Raw genomic sequence first — 23,155 nt, 5'->3', positions numbered from 1 at the left:
TAATAACAGTCATTGGATGCAGGTGCAGGGTATATGGGTGTTCATAATGCTTTTCTTTCCATTTGTCTAAACATTTGCATGTAGGTATGAATATTTCCATAATAAAGCCTGGGAAATAAGCAGTCTAGCTCTTATACCTTGGTGGTTAGAAGGTAAATGATAACCACTCCCACAAAAGAGAACTCAGCAAGAGTTCCTAACATTGTTAATGTGCCACACATATACTCTGACCCGACAATCCCACTGCTACTTTATCCTACAGCTACAACCCACATGACTATGAACCAGTACTGTAAGAGGGAAGTACAAACAATTTAAATGTCCCAGGACAGGGGCTTCGCTGGTGGCGCAAGGGGTTAAGATGCAACCTATGAAGCTGTCCGAAGTCTCTGCAGCACTAGTTTGATCCCTGGCTGGCCAGGGAGCAATCCACATGGTGCAGCAGACCTCTCCTGACTCACCCGCTGCTCCCCTCAGCAGTGTATTTCAGTATCTCTGCCTGTTCTGTTCCCCACTCTGTCCCTGGTGAATCCTCTCACCCTCTACACCTCTGGCCTGTACCCCAGCTCTTATATGCATAAACAAATAAACCTTTAAAAAAAAAAATGTCCCAGCACAGGGTACTCAATAATGTACCATGTTACATATTTATCTAATAGCATCCCATGCAAACCTTCAATTTGGCATGTTTAGAAGAAATGATAAGAAATAAGCACAGAGATCTCAGCAGTGAATGAAAAAAGTAACAGTATACTATATTGTTTTAAAACATTTTAAAAAAGTATTATATATACATTTCATACATATACACATACTTCCCTGTACCAGGTATATATCTGGGGGGAAAAATGGAGAATACCACCTCCCAAAGGAGCAGCAAATGGGGAGAAAAAACTAACTTTTCACTTTATCCCTTTTTACACCTTTTGAATTGTGAACCAGGCATACATTATCTATCCAAAAATCAATCAAAAACCAAAATAATACCGTGTAGGTCAATGGAAAGTAGAAGTCACTATACCTGAGGCAGCCATACGACCATCTTCAGGGGCCTTTGGTTTGCCAGTCGCCCGGACAGCAAAGATCCGCCCATCACTGGTGCGGATATATGTCCCTGAGAAGAAAAATGAGGAAGACTGCTAGGAGCAGACATGAAACACAGTCAACCCTAGGAAACTCTGGCCCAGGCATCATGGTCTGGGAAACAGTTATAACATTAGGCCTCACATCCTTTCTCAAGGCCCCTGAAATGAGGAATGGGGTAACTGAGCTTTATTCCACAAACACTGACGGCATGATTACCCTGTACCAAACACTGTTCTAGACACCAAGGCACAGCTAGTCCAGCCACAACTTTGGCTCTGACTCTAGCCTGTGGGGACTTCCCAAACAGGACCATGTGAGTGCCTAAGAAGGAAGGCTACAGGCATTCCTTCCTAGCCTAAAGCATACTAGACATAGGCTGTTACTGACACAAAATATGTTTACCCACCCACAGCCCAAGATTCTTCATAAAAATGATAGCAAAATACAGGGGCCCTAATGCCCTTTTATTAAACTATTGACAAGCTCTTCTTTAGGCCCAACTCAATTCTGCTCAGCTCCTTAAACTGTCATTTTCAGATGGTTCCCCTACATGTGACACTCTCATAGGGTGAGTCCTATCCTCAACAGTTCAGGTCATATGTATTTATTCTGCATCCCAGTTCAGAATTCTCACCAAACAGAGGGGATGGCTCTCACCTTTCGTCCCACGGATGATGTGGATACTCTCACCAGCATTAATTCTTGCTTGAACATCTGTGGAGCTGTTGAGTCCAGGAATAACGATATCTAGTGATGACACAGACCTCAAATTTAGATTACACAGGATCTGACTTACAGAGGGAAAGAAAATGAAAAATGCAAAGTTCTTCAATGGTTTCGCTAAAAGCCTCTCAGTGGAGTAGAAGTCAGAACCAAGGAAGGTGAAGCAAGCAAGACTTCTCAGAATTGTCTAACAAAGAATACTATGAAAACAAGATTATGTTTTAGCAATCTGATCTTTCTGATCAATTTCCTTGATTTAAAAATTCATAACCTTTGATTTGGAAAATGTTTTTATTAAACAGTTATTTTCTATGCACTTTTTTCTCCTCCCTATGCTATCTACATGCATCTGCTCTACTGTACTTTAGGCCATGAAAGTGGCGCCATCCTCTTCCTTGTTGGCATTACTTCATATCTAACTAAAGAATGAAGAGAAAAGTATTTTCAAGAACCAGTAGAGAAGCAGAATTACAAGAGGCTATTTATATTTATTTCAAAAATTTTTTACAATGGCATTATTTTCATACTCAAAAAATCAATTTAGGTATTTTCATTAAAATTTTTGTATCATGAATATTTCTAGATAACAAGATGGAAAACAGCTTTCCTTCCCAATTACCATAAATCATAAAACCGATGGCTGGTGGATAGGATGCCCACCTCCTACCACTGCTCACAGGCCCACCATGTTCAATCTACATTAGACTCACAAAGAAAGAAACAAGAAGCTTTCAGATCAACCTGTTTGACAACTGCCCTTTATATGCAGCTAAGCCATACTCAGGTAGGACTCAATATACTCACAACTCTCTCAGACCAACTCTCTGTCACCCTAAGTGACATTTCCATAGTCTCTGCAGTACTCAAGTCTATCCCATCCACTAGACTCAAGGAAACCCAGGTCTGTGTTATTATTGTTAAGATAATTCATTAGAACACTAACTCCTCAAGATCAGCATTGCTATCTTCTCTATTTGTACCTACAGAGTCAGTATAGTTAAGGTCTAGAATACAAAAGGTGTTGACTAAATACTTCCTGAATGGACAAAATATTTTTGAAAGGGACAGCACCCCAGACAGAACCCAGGAGTTCCTGACCTGTTGTGGTGACCACCTTCTGTACAAGAACTCCCGCACGCTGCAGGTAGTTGATCGGGAAGTTCATAGCTGTATTTGTGCCAGAGGCAGAGCTTACACTGCCTCCCAGTGGGACGTGCCGGGGCATCATAGGGATGGGGGTCGACTGTACGGGACGAACACTAGCCACAGGCTTCTCATCACTCTTCAAGGTTGGTTGCCTGTAGGAAAGAAAAGCACACTGAGAGAGTTCAGCAAAACAAAACAGTCCTTCCTTACCTTTCTGCAATAGCTGTGGAGCCTCTCCAGACTTCCTCCAGACACCCTCAGTGTCTGCTAAGAGAAAGATCAGAAGAACCTGCAGGGTATGGTCAATTCAAAAGGAGAGCAGAGGCAATACTAAGAGCATCAGACAAAGAAGCAGTGAGGATAAGAATACTAAGAATCAAGAGGTCAATGAAATAACACCTTTTTGGAGTCATGAGACATCTGTTCCTCTAGAATTTGCACTGTCGACTGTAGGAATTGGTCCTTGGCAGGAAGTTAGAAGGAGGTAAAAGTGCAAGAAGGGAGAAAAAGTTTTTCAGACGACAGTGCATGCTAAGTTAAAGACAAATGGGTAGAATTTTCTCACTCACCTAAGGAAAAAGGGGTCACATGATCCCAAATGTTGAGGTAATTTTCAGAGGCAGTGCCAACTTAACTGTATTTACTCTCTGAAACCTCAAGTCTCAATTTGTAATGCAGAACCTCTCTCCTCCACATTACTTTTCATTGGGATCCTCCCGGCGCCAGTCTACAAGGTCCCCCTGTAGTCATGGACACCACAAAAGCAGGAGGAGCTAAAATGCTATGCACAAAAGCCTAGCTTCTAAATAGTACAAGGTCATGGCCAGCCAGAGTTCCAGCAGTGCATCTCCTAATACCAACATGCCAAAATGTTACCCCAATGTCAATGATGCATTTCTCACTCTTCACCTTCCTTTCCACTGGAAAGTGTTACCTGGAGAAAGCTACTCCTGATTTAAGATTTTTGAAATGGGGCCTCCCCGGTGGCGCAGCGGTTGAGCGCTGGGTTGCGAAGCTGCCCGCGGCCTCTGCGGCGCCGGTTCGATCCCCGGCTGCTCCCCGTCCGCCGGCGAGGGTCCCACATGGTGCGCAGACCTCTCCTGCCGCCCGCTGCTCCCCTTAGCAGTGTACCTCGGTCCTTCTGCCTGCTCTGCTCCCCGCTCTGGCTCTGGTGAATTCTCTCACCCTCCCGCGCTTCTGACTGTACCCAGTGCATGTATAAACAAAACAAACAAACAAACCAGCAAAACAAATAAATAAAGCATGCCTCTATAAAAAAAAAAAAAAAAAAGATTTTTGAAATGAAGTCCCGTCTCTGTCTCTAAGCTTTCTTAAGTCTTTGCCTGGGAAAAAGACTCCCTTGGATTGGTATGTTCTTCCTCACCTGACTGAAGACTGCCACGTGAACGATAACTTTCCACCATTCTTCTGTTGTAGTCAGTCTGCCTGACTGCACATCCCCATTGCTCTCAGGATGTTATGTCCCCCTTTGGGAAGTCCCTGGGTCTTGTAGGCCAGAAAGCATAGCAAGCTCATTAGATCTGGAGCCCGCACCCTCAATGTATGCCCAGGGTAGCGTGTAGAATGTCAGTCCCTGCCATCCCAGGATTCAGAAGAGTAACAGGTACTCAAGCCAGCACCGTACTCTGCAGGGACTAATGCTAGGAATTTCAGCAGGAAGACACCCTTACATGTACCCAGACAAGATAAGGAATGAGCAGGATCATGGAATGGCTCACCAAGTGCTGTGAGAGGTTGAAGCCTCCCACGGGGCTGGAGCTGGGCCAGAAAAGTCCAGCCCTTTTGTTACACCTTCTCCCCTCCCTCACATGGCTTTTCTCTCCCTGGATTCAGGCTTAGTCCATTCCTGCTGTTACATAGAAAAGTCCACTAAAGAGGAAAAAGGATGGAAGACAAGAAAGGAAGACATCCCAGTCTTGGAAAATTACACAGAAACAAAGTCTGTAAGCTTTGAAAGAGAGCAACACCTTCCACTTGAAAGCACCTTATTCGTAAAAAGTAGCAAAGATACTCACCAAAAGTTAGTCTTATATAAAATCTTACATGATTTCAGTTCCTTTTATTCTTACTTAACAACTTTTTAAAAATATCGAATCTTCAAAAGTTTGAAATCTATTCCCCTCAAATAAAACAATCTTTTATCTTTAATATAATCAAACATCTTAAAAATGCAAAGCAGGGCCTCCCTGGTGGTGCAGGCAGTTGAGCGCTGCACTATGAAGCTGTCCACAGCCTCTGCAGCGCTGGTTCGATCCCGGCCAGCTGGTTCGAATCCCACATGACGCGGCAGAACTCTCCTGTTGCGCCCGCTGCTCCCCTCAGCAGTGTATTTTGTCAGTCTGCCTGTTCTGTTCCCCACTCTGTCTCTGGTGAATCCTCTCACCCTCCTGCACATCTAGCCTGTACCCCAGTTCTTGTATAAAAATAAATAAATCTTTAAAAAAAAATGCAAAGCACTCAATCAGGTAGCTGATCTGGTAAGAACTATGAGGCACTTAGTCTTGAAATGAAAAAAAAAAAAATTAACCATAGATAACTAATTTCTTACACTGAGCCTCTCTTGTATTTAGCTTCCATCCTGTTCCCATTCTGACAGTTTTGACAGTTTTGTCCCTTGAGGCATTTTATTTTTTTGTATTATATTCTAGAACTTATTTATAGGGATGTATTACTTCCTTAGAATCCCAGGACTTTCCCTCCTGGGTGTTTTTGTCTTGCTTTTTCATGGTCCATGATGCCAGACAAACTCATAGGACAGGTGCAGGTTATTCTGCCGTTTTTCTAGACCTTTGAACTGCACATCAAATCTGAGACTGATCATTTCACACTTGTTTAACCTGTCTGTGAGGTTCACTGCAAATTCTCCAGCTCTGTGATCATCAGTGATTTCAAATTTGCAAAAACAGGGCCTCTCTGGTGGCTCAAGGGGTTAAGATGTAACCTATGAAACTATCTGCAGCCACTGCAGCACGAGTTCAATCCCTGGCCAGGGAGCTACCCACATAGGGCAGCAGACCTTTCCTGACTCACTTGCTGCTCCCCTCAGCAGTGTATTTCAGTCAATCTGCCTGTTCTGCTCCTCACTCTGTCTCTGGTGAATCCTCTCACCTCCTGCACCTCTGGCCCATACCCCAGTTCTTGTATGCATAAATAAATAAATCTTTAAAAAAAAACAAATTTGCAAAAATAACCATGCTTTATCATCATAATTAGAAACCAGAAGATGACTGGAGCACAATTTAATAATAACTGGTGTATGTCTGTCTTTTTGGCCTTGTTGGTGCTCTTGAGAATATCAGGCAAGACATTCACATGCACCATTAGGGAGGCATGGAGAGATGGCAGAAAAAAATTTTTTTTGCTGAGAATCAGGGCACAAGCACAGAGTGATATCCCATTAATAGCAGTTGACTCCCCCAAGACCCACAGAGGACCTGCAATCCAAGACCCATAGGGGACCTGTCATTCACCCTTAAACTTTTACTGCCATGAAAGGTCTAGGACCAAGGTACCATGGATAGAGGCAGTTGTATAAAAGGGCCAAGCCTCTGTGTTTGGGGAAGTTGTGCCTCTCCACAAGTCCAAAAGGACTCTCCTGAGTCACAAGGCCACCCTCATTTTTCCAGCCAGAGTCCACTTAAAACATCTGCGCTGAACTGCTTTGGTACCTCATCTAAGAGCAAAGCCTGTCAGTTCATAGCAGTTAAAGAACAAGTTGTAGGCTCTCCCTTTGTTTAAAAAAGAAACTAAAATAGATAAAAAGAAAAAAGAAACTGGGGGCCTCCTGGTGGTGCAGGGGTTAAAGTTTCAGTGCTATCAAGTTATTGCCAGCCACTGTGGCATGAGTTCAATTCCTGGCCAGGGAGCTACCCACATGGCGCAGCAGACCTCTCCTGTCTCACCCGCTGCTCCCCTCAGCAGTGTATTTCAGTCTGCCTATTCTGCTCGCCACCCTTTCTCTAGTGAATCCTCTCACCTCCTGCACCTCTGGCCTATACCCCAGTTCTTGTATGCTTAAGTAAATAAAATAAATCTTTAACAAAAGAAAATAAATAAAATGAAAATAATCAAGAAGTTTGGGCCTAGCTCAGTGGCAGATCTTTCTTCCCGCCCTGGCCCCCGCACCCCTTTTGTGGACTCACCAGTTTCTCTGACTGAAGGCAGGGATGCTGGTCAGGCTCTGGTCGCTGGCAGGATAATACTGCGCATATGACGGGCGGGTGTAGGGGACTGATGTGCGTTTGTCTTCCTCATAGCTTTTCTTTGCTGCTTTTTTCTCAGCCTTGGTCAGCTTGTGATCCTTCCGGTTAAGGAGCAATGACTCATGCTCAAAAGGCTCCTGGTGACACAGGAGGATGTTGATTTAATTACTTGTCTTTGTGCTGGCATGACTGATAATTCAGTGAGCCTTACTTGAAACCAAGAAAGCGCTAGTTATCCAGCACTAGTGAAGAGGCTGTTCACAGACACACAGGCAGGTTTACTGCCTTTCTGTCAAGAGTATGATTTACGACTATAATCTAGCACCAACTGGCTTTAGACAACCTAAGTCTACCTTTCATATCAAAAGGATGGGAGACTGCAGAGAATAAACAAACTACATCTTCAGAACTTATCCTCTTTCTTTTGGTTGAAAAACTTATTCTAGCCAAATTATTTCACATGGCTGAGCTCAACACTCCTAGGTCCAGACTAGGGATGGGGACTGCAATAGTCAAGGCAAAGAACCAGCCCACATGAAACAAAATTTCAGATTTCCTCCATGGAGACTACCCTAATGGGGGCTACATGCATACCAGGTTCTTACCTTGGTGATGAGGTGAGGGTACTTCACACAGGCAAGTTGCAGAACTGGCTCCTTGATTTCCTTTATGTTCAAGGATGCTTGGGGAGCTGGCTCCTTCTCAACAAAGTGCAGTAGATTCTCTACCTCCTTCCGTGTAAAGTTCAGCATTGGGTTGAGATCATCCACCACTCGATCTAGAAGGGAGAAGACATGGAGAAAGTCAGTACACGGCAGAGACTGCAAAAACACCACTACCAAGCTTGACAGAGAGAAAGGAGATGTGGGTGGCATTAATTGTCTCTAATACCTAAAACACCTCAAGCCGTCCCATATCTGAAGGTCAAAGACCAGGTCTGAGGCCCTGATGAAACAGAAACATCATTAAGAGAAACCTGTATAACTAGCTTGGCTCTTATCATTAAACCCACCTTCAACAAGCTGAGGTCAATCATCTCTTAAGCAACTGTATGAATCAGAACAAGATGGGACTGCTGACTTTCTGTCACTGATAGCCAGTCTATAGTCCCACATCCTCCCCCTCCCCAACCTTGATACAATAAGGAGGGTAGTCTTATGGTATGGGAGCCAAAAAGGATGGTATACATATGCCTCTCCTAAGCCCTGCCCAAGTCAGGAAGATGGCCCACCTGACATGCCCTGCTTCGAAATCTGACGGTCATAGATCTTCTTTTCGAGGGTAAAATCAGCCACAAGGCGATAGATGTGACAGGGCTTTTTCTGGCCATAACGATATACCCGACATACTGCCTGGGCATCATGGCAAGGGTTCCAGGAAGCATCAAACACCACCACACGGTTGGCACCAATTAGATTCACACCTAAGCATCCAGCCCTTTAAAAAACAAGCCAACAATCACAGAGCCTTTAATATTAAAGAAGATTTTCAAATAGTTACTCTCTGTGACTCTTACCCCAGTACCACCCTCTTTTTACTAAGCACAGTACACTATCTTCGCGATGAATGAGATATTTCTCAAGCACTGAAAAATAAGTCCTGGAAATCAAATATGGAAGTGCCTAGCAGCTCAGAAAGAAAACTCTCTACCTGTCTATAATGAGTAAGGTCCCCTGAGTGGTGTTCCTTGGTGAGGGAAATCATGTGCATACAAATGTTTCTGGTATTTTCAGTCTAACAGCTTAGGAGAATGACTGGTTCATACCTTCTATCAAGGGCATTCTGATGGCAGAAGGCAGCACAGTTTTCAAGCTGCTTGATATGAGACAAATAATGCCATCAGTCTTTTATAGTTACGTTGCACTTTCTACTTTTTAAAGCATTTTTCACATTCATCACATTGTCTAAGTCTCAGAACACTTCTGAAAGAAAAGCGAATAGTGATCATTGGTCATGAAAGTCTCAAAGAACTTCATGGCAATAACATGATTGCTCTTCTAATGCAACTTCCTTTGGGGTTCCCATTTTGACCTCAAAAATAAGTCACACACCTGAGCAATCTCTTCTGATAGAACTTGGTTGATCCTTTGGGGCACCTGCCCATGTGACCAAATGCCTTGAGCCCTCTGATTTTCACTCTCACAATCCACTCACCTTGTGGAGAGAAGGAACAGCCAGGTGGTGAGATTGCTGGGATCATTGAACTGATTAATGAGCCGCTCCCTCTCAAAGGCAGGGGTGCTACCATCTAGCCCTAGGAAAGAAACAACCACAAGTGGACAGATGAGGGTAGGGGTACACAGCAAAATCACTAGGCAAATGTGTTTTAAAAGCAAAACAAAACTAAACAAATTAGTTTCCGATCATAACCCCTGGACATGTATGGGTCTATTGTGAGTCCTAGGGATTTATAATTTTGAAATACTCCCAGGAGATTCTCACATACAACAGGATTTTAAACTGTTTTTCCCTTTAATATTTTGGGTCAGTGCTAAGGTGAAGGTTCCCAGAAGTTACGAGTGCCTAAGAATCACCCTAAACAAGGGATCATGGTAAACAGTGTCTCAAGATGGACTCTTTCAGTCCTGTGAACCCTGGTGATTGCAACAGGATCAAGGGTTTTGTGTTTTGGTATGAGTAATGTTCCTTGCCCAGAATCTACATTGTTAACAAGCTCATGAGGATAAGAACTTGCTACAAAGAGACAGAAAAGGAATAAATTGGTAGCAGTGGGATGGGACATATGAAAGAAAATAGGGGAGCTCAAATGAATGAAAAAAGGCAGCTTTCAAATAAGAAACCTGAGTAAGAGAGGAGGGGCAACATATGTTACCTGGACAAAGGGTAAAGTAAAAGTATGAAATAACACATGGATAACTAAATTATTATGGTAGTAGGAAGCATTAGTTTAATGCTGGTATTATAGGCTCTGTTAATGAGCACTCTAATCTACCTTTCTAGCTTGAGCTCCCACATTTCTGAGCACAACTCACCATTGATTCATTGGGCAGCCTCCAGGGTAGACCCTGTGTTGAAGGGGTCCCCTCACCATCTGGAGATAATTTTTGTTATTACACCCAGGTGAATACTACTGCCATCTAGTGAGTGGAGACCAGGGACACTGCTAAACATTCTACAAATGCACAGGACAGTCCTCTATGACAAAGAATTATCTGGCCTAAATGTCAGTATTTGGCCAGGAAGTACCGAAGGCCAATATTTTGCAACATTTTCTTTTTCACTACCACCCCTTTATAGAGCCTATTCATATTTTTCCCAATCATCACAGCTCTGTGAAATTTTTTTTTTTCCAGTAAGCATCATTTTTGTTTTTGTTTTTTAAAGATTTATTTATTTATTTATACAAGCACTGGACACAGTCAGAAGCGCGGGAGGGTAAGGGAATTCACCAGAGTCAGAGTGGGGAGCATAACGGGCAGACTGAAGAAATACACTGCTGAGGGGAGCAGTGGACGCAGCGGAGAGGTCTGTCGCACCATGTGGGACCCTCGCTGGCGGCTGGGGATCGAACCGGTGCTGCAGAGGCTGCAGGTAGCTTCTCAGCCCAGTGCTCAACCACTGCACCACCAGGGGAGGCCCCATTTTTTTTTTTTAACATTTATTTATTTATACAAGCACTGGGGTACAGGCTAGAGGTGCGGGAGGGTAAGAGAAGTCACCAGAGACAGAGTGGGGAGCAGAACAGGCAGAAGGACTGAAGTACACTGGTGAGGGGAGCAGCAGGCGAGAACAGGAGAGGTCTGCCGCGCCATGTGGGAATCTCCCTGGCCGGCCAGGAATCAAACCCGCACAGTAGAGGCTGCGGACAGCTTCACAGTGCTGCGCTCAACCCGCTGCACCGCCAGGGAGGCCCTCTTGTGAAATTTTAACACTACAGATATACGTAGATCTGTTTATGTACTATATGCATATTTGTAGCTTACACTCTAAAAAAGTTAAGGTTTTTTTCATTCCTCCAAGAACCAGTTTTCACTCCCTTAGGGATAACATCTTATAGAAAATGCACGGTCTAGGCTCTGCTCACTCTGCTCCTTTAACCTAGAATGATCTTTGGACTAAAGGGGCTTTGGATACTCAAACGGATACTCAAATTCTTGCTATCTTTTTTTTTTTAGATTTATTTATTTATACAAGAACTGGGGTACAGGTCAGAGGTGCAGGAGGGTGAGAGAATTCACCAGACAGAGCCGAAAGCAGAACAGGCAGTACAGGCGGACGGACCGAAGACACTGCTGAGTGGAGCAGTGGGCGAGGCAGGAGAGGACTGCTGCGCCATGGGGGTTTCTCCCTGGCCGGCCAGAAATCAAACCTGCGCTACAGAGGCTGCAGACAGCTTCACAGCACAGCGCTCAACCTGCTGCGCCACTGGGGAGGCCCAAATTCTTGTTATCTTTGCCAGTCAAGTTTTACTTCCTCCAGGAAGCTTTCTCCAACTATCCTCAAACATCCTTAGAATCCTTCAACCAATGCTACTTTATAGTTGTCCTCAACTTGTTATTTTGTAGATGAAGACATGACTTATGCCTTCTACCCCCATCATGCCCAAGCTCACACACAGCAGCTGACTCAGTATCTCCCTGTCCATTGGCTAACCAGATATTCCTACACATTTGATGGAGAATGGAGTTAAAAAAAAAAGAGAGAGGAGAGGGGGAGAGGAAGGGGGAGAGGAGGGGAATGGGGAGGGGAGGGGAAGGGGGAGGGAGGGGAGGGGAAGAAACCCTTAAGCAGATCTTGCCAAGGCTTCAGGAACAAAGCAGCAATAAACTCACGGAAGTAGCTGATGTTGCGAACCCACTTCTGTACTCCTTGCCCCTCAGCACCAGACAGACAGGGCACATCTCGTTTCCCTAGGAACTCCTCGATGAGAGCCAAGGTGGAAAGGCTCTGGCTGAAAGGGACAACATTTGGTTCAGAAGGCTCAGCGACCCAAAGGAATTTTATTCCCCACAGGCCCACTCACGTACAGCCTTTTGATAGTAGGAGCTCCCACAACCTACTCCTCAAAAGAAGTAACCCCACAAACTACCAAGGGTCTTCTCTCTAGTTCATAAATGGGAGCAGAGTCATCTACATTGTTTAGTCCTGTTACAGGGCAACCCCAATATAAAACGGGTTGCCTGACTGTGGGTCCTCACCCGCGTGCTTAAAAGGGACTTACACTTAGGTTCTCGCAAGTTCCCTTTGGGGATCATGGGATTTGTAGTTCCCAGTGTCTTGATGGAGTGGGGGTGGCATCCACAAAGCCTGTATGGAGTTTGCTCAGGACATCCTTTCCCCCTAACAGTCCCACCATCCCACTAAAAAATGCTCTCCCCTATTATTTCTCCAATTGAAAATTCCTGGGGCTTAGTTAAGTACACAGAAACAAACAGCATTCAGCAATAAAAACCAACACTGCATGAATATATATTAGAGTTAATTATAGGCCACAGGCAATAATATAGGTCTTACTAGGGCTACAGAATCATTTGGCTATTTCCAAGTTATGTAGAGAACCAGTCGCCTCAGAAGTGATCCATAAAACCAGTCGGACACTAGGTTCTCCCCAAGTTAGAATTACTGCTGTCCTCTCAAAGAGTGTCACATGTGAAAACTCTCACACTGAGGCTCCCAAACCAAGATTCTGCCACTTAGCAATCATTGGAACATAATCTAGTTAGAATAAAAAAGAAGATACAATCTACTTTATACTTCTTTTCTCTGAGGACTCAGGTATTGATGAGAATCAAAACTATGGCTAGATTAAGAGTGTGACTCTGGAATACATATTATTGCTTATTTGTCTTTAAATACAAAGCTTAAAAAAAAAAAAAAAAAAAAAGGACAGAGGCTTCCTTGCTCCTCCCTGGCTTGGTTCCACTGGCCTAGGAGTCCCACTTTATTTCTGTTCCTTTTCTCCTTAATAAAGTTTTTCTTTTTCTAAACCAAAAAACAAAGGAGTAGAAGTAGATTAGATCAGGCATCAGCAAATGTTTTCTGGAAAAGGGTCAGATAATAAATATTTTAGGCTTTGCAGATCATACAGTTGCTGCTATATATTCATATTCTTATTATTTTTTAACTCTTTAAAAATGTAAAAACTAGCTCTCAAGCTGTACAAAAACAGACCACAGGCTACATTTGGCCTAGGCCACAGTTTGAAGGCTTATGGGTTTTTTTTTTTTTTTTTTTAAAGATTTATTTATTTATTTATACAAGCACTGGGTACAGTCAGAAGCGTGGGAGGGTGAGAGAATTCACCAGAGTGGGGAGCAGAGCAGCCAGAAGGACCGAAGTACACTCCTGAGGGGAGCAGCGGGCGGCAGGAGAGGTCTGCGCGCCATGTGGGACCCTCCTCGGGTGGCCGGGGAGCAGCCGGGGATCGAACCGGCACTGCAGAGGCTGCGGGCAGCTTCGCAACCCAGCGTTCGCAACCCAGAGCTCAACCGCTGCGCCACTGGGGAGGCCCTGAAGGCCTATGGGTTTTAAGTTGTTTTCTGCAGAGCAATCTCACTGGGCAAATAAATAAAGAAACTCTAAGAAAGAGATGAAATGAGGTCTTCACAAGAAGCATGGGTTAAACTGGTTTGGAGAGAGAAAAGGGGGCTGGTGTAATCCCCGTTGGTCTACTCCACAGGGACTGTGTCGCTCTTTATCACAGACACACAGCATTCCTCAGGAATTTCTCTTCATACCTGAACACAAGGATCTTGTCCCCAAGCTTCACACTTTCTTCAATCAGGTGGAAAAGCAGTACCATCTTAGGAGAGTTCTCTAAGACTCCAGTCTGGTAATTAGTCAAAAGGTCCTTGGCCTGCAAGAGAAAACAGCTTGGAGCAGGTCCATGGCCAAATCTCTAGAAATAATATTTTCTCCCTCCAAGGCAGCAGCTCATAGTTCCCAGCAGAGACCCTAGCAGTGTAAGGCACTATACATTCTACACCCCTTCCCCACTTAGGCCTTGCACCTTTTCAGAAGTGTTTTATGTTCATAGAAGGATCTGCGTGACTCACCCATTCATACGTGACAATGTTGTTGCCTCGCTCCTGGAAAGGGTTGAAGCCGACCCCTTGTAGGAACTTGCTATTAGTTGCTTCTCCCATTGAGGAGGCCAAGGCACTGTCCTCCCCCTTGCCTTTTGTTCCCTGTGATGGGCAGCGGGCACTAGTCCCTGCTGAGCCAAGCTCTTCCACATCGAAGTCCTGCTCATTGGCCAGGTTCTCCTTCTGAAGGGCTTCATACAGCACATCAGGGTGATTCCAGATCTGAGGTTCAGGTTAAAGGAGAGAACACCGGGAGAGACTATATTAAGGATGCCCCAGGGAGTATGGAAACAGGCAACTGCTCAGATACATACCTCTCACAGCACACACTGTCGCACCATAAATTAAAATATCCACAACTCTTTCATAACCCAAGATCCTACACATTTATCTTCATTAACTGACTTTAATCACATGACACATGAATGGGCAAGTTCATACCAGGACCATTTATTATGTTTGGTACATAACCAAAAAAGGTTGTCACAAGTTTAGCATTCTTATTCAAGTAAGAGTAAGAATTACCGGAGCAACATGGCGGCGAGGAGACGCTGCGAGTAAGATCTCCCATTAAAAAAAGTTAATAGGGAGGAAAAGCGGCAGGTCCCAGTGAGAACTGGGACACGGAAGATAAACGGGTGACGCCAGCGAACTGCCCGAAGAAGAAACTGGCCATAAAAGAGGACCAGAAGGGAGGGAAGCGCAGAACCCTGCTCCCCTCCCCCGCCCACAGAGGCGGCACTCTCCGACTGGCAGAGAGGAGGAAACAACAAACCAAAACGACCCACAAGAACAAACGACGCAGCAAGCGGGACCGGGAGTGGAAAGGAACTATTGCAGCCACCACACCCCGTGAACGGGAGCTGAGGCGAACACTGCAGGATCCGCCGCGGCGGTGAGCGAACGGCTCCAGGCGCCATTAGAGAAGAACAAAGACCCCGGGAGACGCGCACACAGCCCGGGCTGCCGGGTGGGGGGAGGCGAAAAACAGCCCCCCAAGGACAATAGGAGAGATCTCTGGCGCCACCTAGCGACCAGGAAAAAAAAGTCACTAACACCCTATAAAACAGGACATTTTTTAAGACTGCTTGAAAAGGGCAGAAGGTTTCTGGAGGACCCAGTGGCCAGCCGGGAAGTTATTCCACGCCAGGCCCCTTCCGACCAGCAGTCTGAGCCCACAGAGGGAGCAGGCACCCACGTCCGGGGCAGACCGGGTGCGCAGAAGAGTGTGCCTGAAACCGGAGGCGCAGGGACTGCATCCCGCTTCGCCATTTGAGAACAGGGACATTTCTTCAGTAAAAACTGCCTAAAACCAGCAGAAAGCTCCCCCAGAAGACAGAGATGGCTCCTGGAAGAGCCAGAGGGGAGCGGAGAAGTTCACCCAAGATGTCAGTCAGTCCGAGCAACACAGTGTCCCAACGCATACGACAAATTAGAAAACAGACAGTAGGGAGTAGAAGAACCACACGCAACCTAAAAACTCCTCAGGAAAGAAGCACACCACAAAAAGAAAACCACTCCCCAGATTGCAACGACAGCAACTTGGAAGAACTTCTGAGCCTTCCAGAAAGAGAATTTAAAATTGCCATGATTAAAAAAGTGATAGATCAGAAGAAGGAAATTGAGTCCCTAAAGAGGGAAGTAAGAGAAATGCAGGAGATCAAAGAATTAATGGAGGAACTAAAGAACTCTGGGAAAAGCAATGAAAGCAGAATAGATGAAATGGAAGAACGAATAAGTAATCTTGAAGACACAGAAATAAAAAGAACCAAAACAGAAAAGGAAAGAGAAGTACGAAGGAAAAAGAATGAAGAAAGACTTCGGGAACTATCTGACTCCATGAGGAAAGGAAATATAAGAGTTATAGGAATTCCAGAAGGAGAGGAGAGAGATGTAGGAACAGAGAAAATATTCATGGATATAATTGAAGAGAACTTCCCAAATGAGAAGAAGGAGCTGAAAATTGATATACAAGAAGCAAGAAGAACACCAAACTTCCACGACGAAAGGAAAAACACAGCAAGACACATAATAGTAAAGCTCCCAAGAATCCAGGACAAGGAAAAAATAATGAAGCTGACAAGAGGGAAGAAACAGATAACATTCAAAGGAAAACCAATCAGGCTGACATCAGACTTCTCTGAAGAAACACTACGGGCAAGGAGAGAGTGGAGGGACATAGTCAACAGACTCCAAGAAAACAGATGCCAACCAAGAATACTCTATCCCGCAAAGCTCTCTTTCCTCCATGAAGAAAGAATATGGACCTTCCCAGACAAAGAGAAACTCCGGAATTTCATTGCGACTAAACCCCCACTCCAAAAAATACTACAAGGAATCCTAAAGCCAGAACCTCAGAGGGACGAATAACAACGAAAGAAGAGCAAAAAAAAAAAAAAAGTTATTAAAAGAATAAATAAATAAAATCAAAGGAAAGACAAACATAATGGCAAATACAGATGCTAACATATCAATATTAACTCTAAATGTAAATGGACTAAACTCTTCAATAAAAAGACACAGAGTTGCAGCCTGGATTAAGAAACAAAACCCAACCTTTTGCTGTCTCCAGGAAACACATTTAGCTACAAAAGATAAAAATAGGCTCAAAGTCAAAGGATGGAAAACAATCCTACAAGCAAATGGGCCAAAAAAGAAAGCAGGAACAGCTGTACTTATATCAGATAAAACAGACTTCAAACTCAAAAAAATAAAAAGAGACCCCAATGGTCACTACATTATGATTAAGGGGACAATACTTCAAGAAGAAATAACACTCATTAACATATACTCACCAAACGAAAGAGCACCAAAATATATCAGACAACTGTTGTCCTCTCTGAAAACAGACATCAGAGAAAACACATATGTAGTGGGAGACTTCAACACACCACTATCAACAATGGATAGATCAACAAGACAAAAAATAAGTAAAGAAACTAAAGCTCTAAATAAGGACCTAGAGCATTTGGGCTTAACAGACATCTATAGAACACTAAACCCAAAAAAAATGGAGTACACATTTTTCTCAAGCGCACATGGATCATTCTCCAGGATCGATCACATACTGGGGCACAAGACAAACATCAACAGATACACCAAGATTGAAATCATACCAACCATCTTTTCTGACCACGAAGGCATCAAACTAGAAATAAATCATAAAAAGAAGGCAAGGAACTATCCTACCTCATGGAGATTAAAAGCCACACTACTGGAAGACCACTGGACTAACGAGGAGATCAAAGAAGAAATTAAAAAATTCTTTGAATTGAATGACAAGGAGGACACCAATATCCTAAATGTATGGGATACAGCAAAAGCAGTAATAAGAGGAAAATATATAGCAATAGAAGCTCACATCAAAAAACAAGAAAGAACTCAAAGAAACAACCTAATCTCGAAGCTCAAAGATCTAGAAAAAGAACAACAAAAAAACCCCAGAACCAGTAGAAGAAAAGAAATAATAAAAACCAAAGCAGAAATAAATGAAATTGAAACTAAAAAACAATCCAAAAGATCAATGAAACCAAGAGCTGGTTCTTTGAAAAAATAAATAAAATAGACAAACCCCTAGCCAGGCTCACAAAGGAAAAAAGGGAGAAAGCACAAATACACAGAATCATAAATGAAAGAGGAGAAATCACAACGGACACAGCAGAAATCAAAAGAATAATCAGTAACTACTATGAACAGTTATATGGAAACAAGTTCAACAATCTAGAGGAGATGGACAAATTCCTACAACTCTACAATCACCCAAAGCTAGATAAAGAAGAAATAGAACACCTAAACAGACCAATTACAAGCAGCGAAATTGAAATGGTAATTAAAAACCTCCCCAAAAACAAAAGCCCAGGACCTGATGGATTTACAAATGAATTCTACCAAACATTCAGAGACGAATTAGTGCCTATCCTTCACAAACTCTTCCAAAAAATTGAGAAGGAAGGGACAATACCAAACACGTTCTATGAAGCCAATATTACACTAATACCAAAACCGAATAAGGACAACACAAAAAAGGAAAACTATAGGCCAATCTCCCTAATGAACACTGATGCAAAAATCCTCAATAAAATTTTAGCTATCAGAATCCAACAATGTATCCATAAGATAATTCACCACGACCAAGTTGGATTCATTCCAGGGGCACAAGGATGGTTTAACATCCGAAAATCAATCAACGTTATCCAACACATCAACAAAAAGAAATATAAAAACCATATGATAATATCAATAGATGCTGAGAAAGCTTTCGACAAAGTGCAACACCCATTCATGATAAAAGCCCTTGAAATTCTTGGGATACAAGGAACATACCTCAACATCATAAAGGCCATCTATGACAAGCCAACAGCCAGTATCATTCTCAATGGTGAAAAGCTGAAAGCAATTCCATTAAGATCTGGAACAAGACAAGGATGTCCACTCTCACCACTGCTTTTCAATATAATACTGGAAGTCCTAGCCAGAGCAATAAGACAAGAGAAAGACATCCAAGGAATCCAAATAGGAAAAGAAGAAGTCAAACTATCACTATTTGCAGATGATATGATAATATACATAGAGAACCCCAAAATCTCCACAGAAAAACTAATTCAACTCATCAATCAATTCAGTAAAGTGGCAGGATACAAAATCAACACGCAAAAGTCAGTAGCCTTCCTATACACAAACAATAAATCTGAAGAAGAAGAAATCAAAAAAACCACCCCTTTTATTATCGAAACAAAAAAAATCAAATATTTGGGAATAAATCTAACAAAAGAGGTAAAGGACCTATACAAAGAAAACTATAAAACACTGTTAAAAGAAATAGAAGAAGACACAAAGAAATGGAAAGACATCCCCTGCTCATGGATTGGAAGAATAAACATTATTAAAATGGCCATCCTACCAAAAGCAATATACAGATTCAATGCTATTCCAATCAAAATCTCAATGGCATTCTTCAAAGAAATAGAACAATTATTGATGAAATTCATATGGAATCACCAAAAACCCCGAATAGCCAAAGCTCTACTGAAAAAAAAAGAAGGAAATGGAGGCATCACACTCCCAGACTTCAAACTATACTACAAAGCCATAATCATCAAAACTGCATGGTATTGGAACAAGAACAGACATACAGACCAATGGAATCGAATAGAAAATCCAGAAATAAACCCACAGATTTATGGTCAACTAATCTTTGACAAAGGAGCAAAGACTATGCATTGGAGCAAAGAAAGTTTGTTCAATAGATGGTGCTGGGAAAACTGGGTCGCTACATGCAAAAGAATGAAGCTTGACCACTACCTCACACCATACACAAAAATCAACTCAAAATGGATTAAAGAACTAGACATAAGACCTGAAACCATAAAATACATAGAAGGAAATATAGGCGAAACACTACGGGATTTGCACATCAAAGACATCTTTACAGACACATCACCCAAAGCAGTGATAGTGAAGAGAAAGATAAACAGCTGGGACTACATCAAATTAAAGAGCTTCTGCACAGCAAAAGAGACAATAACAAAAACAAAGAGAAACCCCACCAACTGGGAGAACATTTTTGCACCCAACACTAATGATAAAGGACTGATCACAAAAATCTGCAAAGAGCTGATGAGACTCAGCAACAACAAAGAAAATAATCCAGTCAAAAAATGGGCAGAAGAGCTAAAAAGAAACTTCTCTGAAGAGGAAATGCAAATGGCCAACAGACATATGAAAAAATGTTCAACATCACTTGTCATCAGGGAAATGCAAATCAAAACTACCATGAGATACCATCTCACACCAGTGAGAATGGCACATATTAAAAAAACTAGCAACAACAAATGTTGGCGAGGATGTGGAGAAAAAGGAACTCTTCTGCACTGTTGGTGGGAGTGCAAACTGGTCCAACCACTATGGAGAGCTGTGTGGAGATTTCTGGACCTACTAAACATAGAGCTTCCATATGATCCAGCAATTCCACTCCTAGGTATTTACCCAAAGGACACAGAAACATCAATTCCAAAGAGCACCTGCATTCCTATGTTTATAGCAGCACTGTTTACAATAGCTAAGCTTTGGAAACAACCCAAATGCCCAAAAATAGATGACTGGATCAAGAAGATGTGGTACATATATACCATGGAATATTACTCAGCATTCAAAAAAGATAAACACATGCAATTTGCAGCAACATGGATGGCACTGGAAGGGATCATGCTCAGCGAAATAAGCCAAAAAGAAAAGAAAAATACCGGATGGTCTCACTCATAGCAGGAATCTAGAAAACTTAAATAAGGGACCAGGAAAATGAATATAAGAAAGTGAAAATCAAAATCAACAAAAACTATGAACCAGAGACACTTTTTGGGGGGTGGCGGGCGGGAGGGGAAGGATTGGGGTCAGAATGGGGCGTTTGCAATTGTATGGGGGAATATAAAAATAAAATTTAATATTTGAAAAAAAAAAAAAAAAAAAAGAGTAAGAATTACCATTTCACTGTGTGGTTACAGTCAACTACTGTATGAAACTACAAAACAAGACCCAACCTCCAGGGGACACCCTGGTGGTGCAAGGGGTTAAGTCACAGCACTATGAGGCTATCCACAGCAGCCACTGCAACAAGAGTTTGATCACCAGCCAGGGAGGTGACCCACATGGCGCAGCTGACCTCTCCTGTCTTGCCTGCTGCTCCCCTCAGCAGTGTATTTCAGTCAGTCCGCCTGTTCTGTTCCCTACTCTGTCTCTGGTGAATCCTCTTACCACCCCCGCACCCCTGACCTTTACCCCAGTTCTTGTATGCATAAATAAATCAATCTTTAATTAAAAAAAAAAAAGACCCAACCTTGCTCTGTGGACAAATGTATCTGACTTACAGATGACAGATGGCTAACCAAAAGTCATTTCAGAGACTATTCATGACAGGAGTTGCAAATTCCAAGAATTAAAAAAAAAATAAATTAATTAAAAAAACATTTCCTTAAAAATTTATCAAAAAACTTATAGGGAAAAAAAAAAAAAAGAATTCCAGAGGAGTGCGACTACAAAAGAAATATTTTGAAACCTCATTTACCCCCAAGATGCACCTTCACCTGACTTATTAAAGCAGAGTTCAATCAAGAATAATACCCGACACATCAGCTAAGAATTGTCAAAGAAATGGGCGCTTCATGAGAAAACAGGGAGCTCTTGGCTAGATCAAAGACAAGTAAGTCACAGTTCATCAACTATAAAGATACCTAGGCCTTGCTGCTCCCAAACCATCTCAAGGTAAAAAAGATTTCAATTTGATTAAATATGGAATCAAATGGAAAATATCCCAAATAACTTATCTAAGCTACATATTTCTTGAATCTTGATTATGCTACCAGTCAAAAACTCTGCTCCACAATGTTCTCCATCACCCCAGTTATCCAAGTGAGAAAATGGGTGAGAAAGGAAGAGCTTACTCTGGGCCTCCCCAGTGGTGCAGCGGGTTGAGCACCACGCTGTGAAGCTGTCCACAGTCTCTGCAGCACCAGTTCAATTCCAGGCTGGCCAGGCAGAATCCCACATGGCAAGGCAGACCTCTCCTGTCTCACCTGCTGCTCCCCTCAGCAGTGTATTTCAGTCAGTTTGCCTGTTCTGTTCCCCACTCTGTCTCTGGTGAATCCCCTCACCCTCCCGCATCTCTGACCTGTACCCCAGCTCTTGTATAAATAAAAACAAATCTTAAAAAAATAAAAATTAAAAATAAAAATTTAAAAAAAAGAAAGGAAGACAGCTGAGTTGCACAACCACAGAGGTACCATTTACATTACAATCTATGAACAGTACCTCTAGAATTGTGCAGCACACAACCAGTACATTTCACCTTCAAGCTCCCAATCCTCCAATGCAGGGAACCAATGTGGCCCTCTCTCATTTTAATTTTCCTTTACCAAGGACTCCCACAAGGAATAACTCCCTTGGGACCCTGTATTATCTTTAGTCTCAATTTCAGTCTTCCCCGAGACCTCAATATACCTTGCAGCACACACAGAAAGCCTTGAGGGGGTTCAACCCCAGCCAGCCACTGCTACCACAGTCCCGGAAGCGGTCCATGAACTGTGTGTACAAATCTCGCTGGATCTTAGAGAGCCGCACCAGGATCACATTTTCTTCCTTAGCAGGAAGATGAATCTTCAGCACAGTGTGACCTCTCCTACAGAGGAAGAGATCAGAAATGATAAGGTCGTGTGGCCAAGAGGGATCAGGCCAGGGTAAAAACAGCACCCTGAACTTATGCACACTTCCCTCTTGAAGATCTCAACACTACAGTCTTGCAATAATGAGGACTGGTTCAGTGAAACATCAGGAATAAATCCATCTTAAGGATAAAATATAAAACAAAGAGGCAGAATAACCTGTCCCAGGTCACTGACTGTATTCCCACTGACAGGGGAAATCTAGGTTCTTACTCCAATTCAGGACTGTCTGTCTCTGAGCTTCCTTCACACATGCCATATTAAGAAGGAACAGGAGACCTGCTTTTAACTCTCCTAAGCCACAACTTGCCTAGATGCTGAAACTGATGAGGCCATCTAACCACCACTTCTATTTGTTCACTCATCTTATCAGAATACTAGCTCTCTCTTGCTTCCCTCAGCAAGTAAAGCAGGTGACCCCAGTAAACCTCAAAGATTAACTTTTGAGAGAAGCACCCCTGAGCCAAACATTCACAAAAATGAAACAGTGGGGTCTCCCTGGTGGCGCAAGGGGTTAAGTGCCACACTGTGAAGCAGTCTGCAGCCTCTGCAGCACGAGTTCGATCCCCAGACGGCGGGAGAGAGACCCACATGGTGCAGCAGACCTCTCCTGTCTTGCCCGTTGCTCCCCTCAGCAGTGTGTTTGGGTCGGTCTGCCTGTTCTGTTCCCTGCTTTGTCTCTGGTGAATCCTCTCACCCCCCTGCATCTCTGGCCTGT

At 43.1% G+C, this 23,155-nt stretch overlaps 1 protein-coding gene across 6 annotated transcripts in view; it reads right to left on the bottom strand.

The window, feature by feature from the left end:
- Positions 1–23,155, bottom strand: part of RAD54L2 (RAD54 like 2) — a 106,958-nt gene that overhangs the window by 5,280 nt on the left and 78,523 nt on the right. For all 6 annotated transcript variants that reach the window (XM_037529911.2, XM_037529915.2, XM_037529932.2 and 3 more), the window contains 11 exons: positions 22,217–22,394; positions 14,195–14,446; positions 13,877–13,995; positions 11,972–12,090; positions 9,333–9,432; positions 8,410–8,615; positions 7,784–7,956; positions 7,119–7,315; positions 2,908–3,107; positions 1,744–1,833; positions 1,022–1,114 (listed from right to left, as the gene is read on the bottom strand). In XM_037529911.2, the coding sequence (XP_037385808.1) occupies positions 1,022–1,114; positions 1,744–1,833; positions 2,908–3,107; positions 7,119–7,315; positions 7,784–7,956; positions 8,410–8,615; positions 9,333–9,432; positions 11,972–12,090; positions 13,877–13,995; positions 14,195–14,446; positions 22,217–22,394 (1,727 nt within the window). The remainder of the gene's footprint in view (positions 1–1,021; positions 1,115–1,743; positions 1,834–2,907; positions 3,108–7,118; positions 7,316–7,783; positions 7,957–8,409; positions 8,616–9,332; positions 9,433–11,971; positions 12,091–13,876; positions 13,996–14,194; positions 14,447–22,216; positions 22,395–23,155) is intronic.

The sequence above is a fragment of the Talpa occidentalis genome, unplaced genomic scaffold, assembly GCF_014898055.3.
Source record: "Talpa occidentalis isolate TD23 unplaced genomic scaffold, MPIMG_talOcc4v2.1 talOcc4.10, whole genome shotgun sequence".
In the NCBI taxonomy this organism is placed as follows: Eukaryota; Metazoa; Chordata; class Mammalia; order Eulipotyphla; family Talpidae; genus Talpa; species Talpa occidentalis.
Note: the sequence above shows the minus strand (reverse complement) of the source record. Positions and strands in the feature narration are given on the sequence as shown.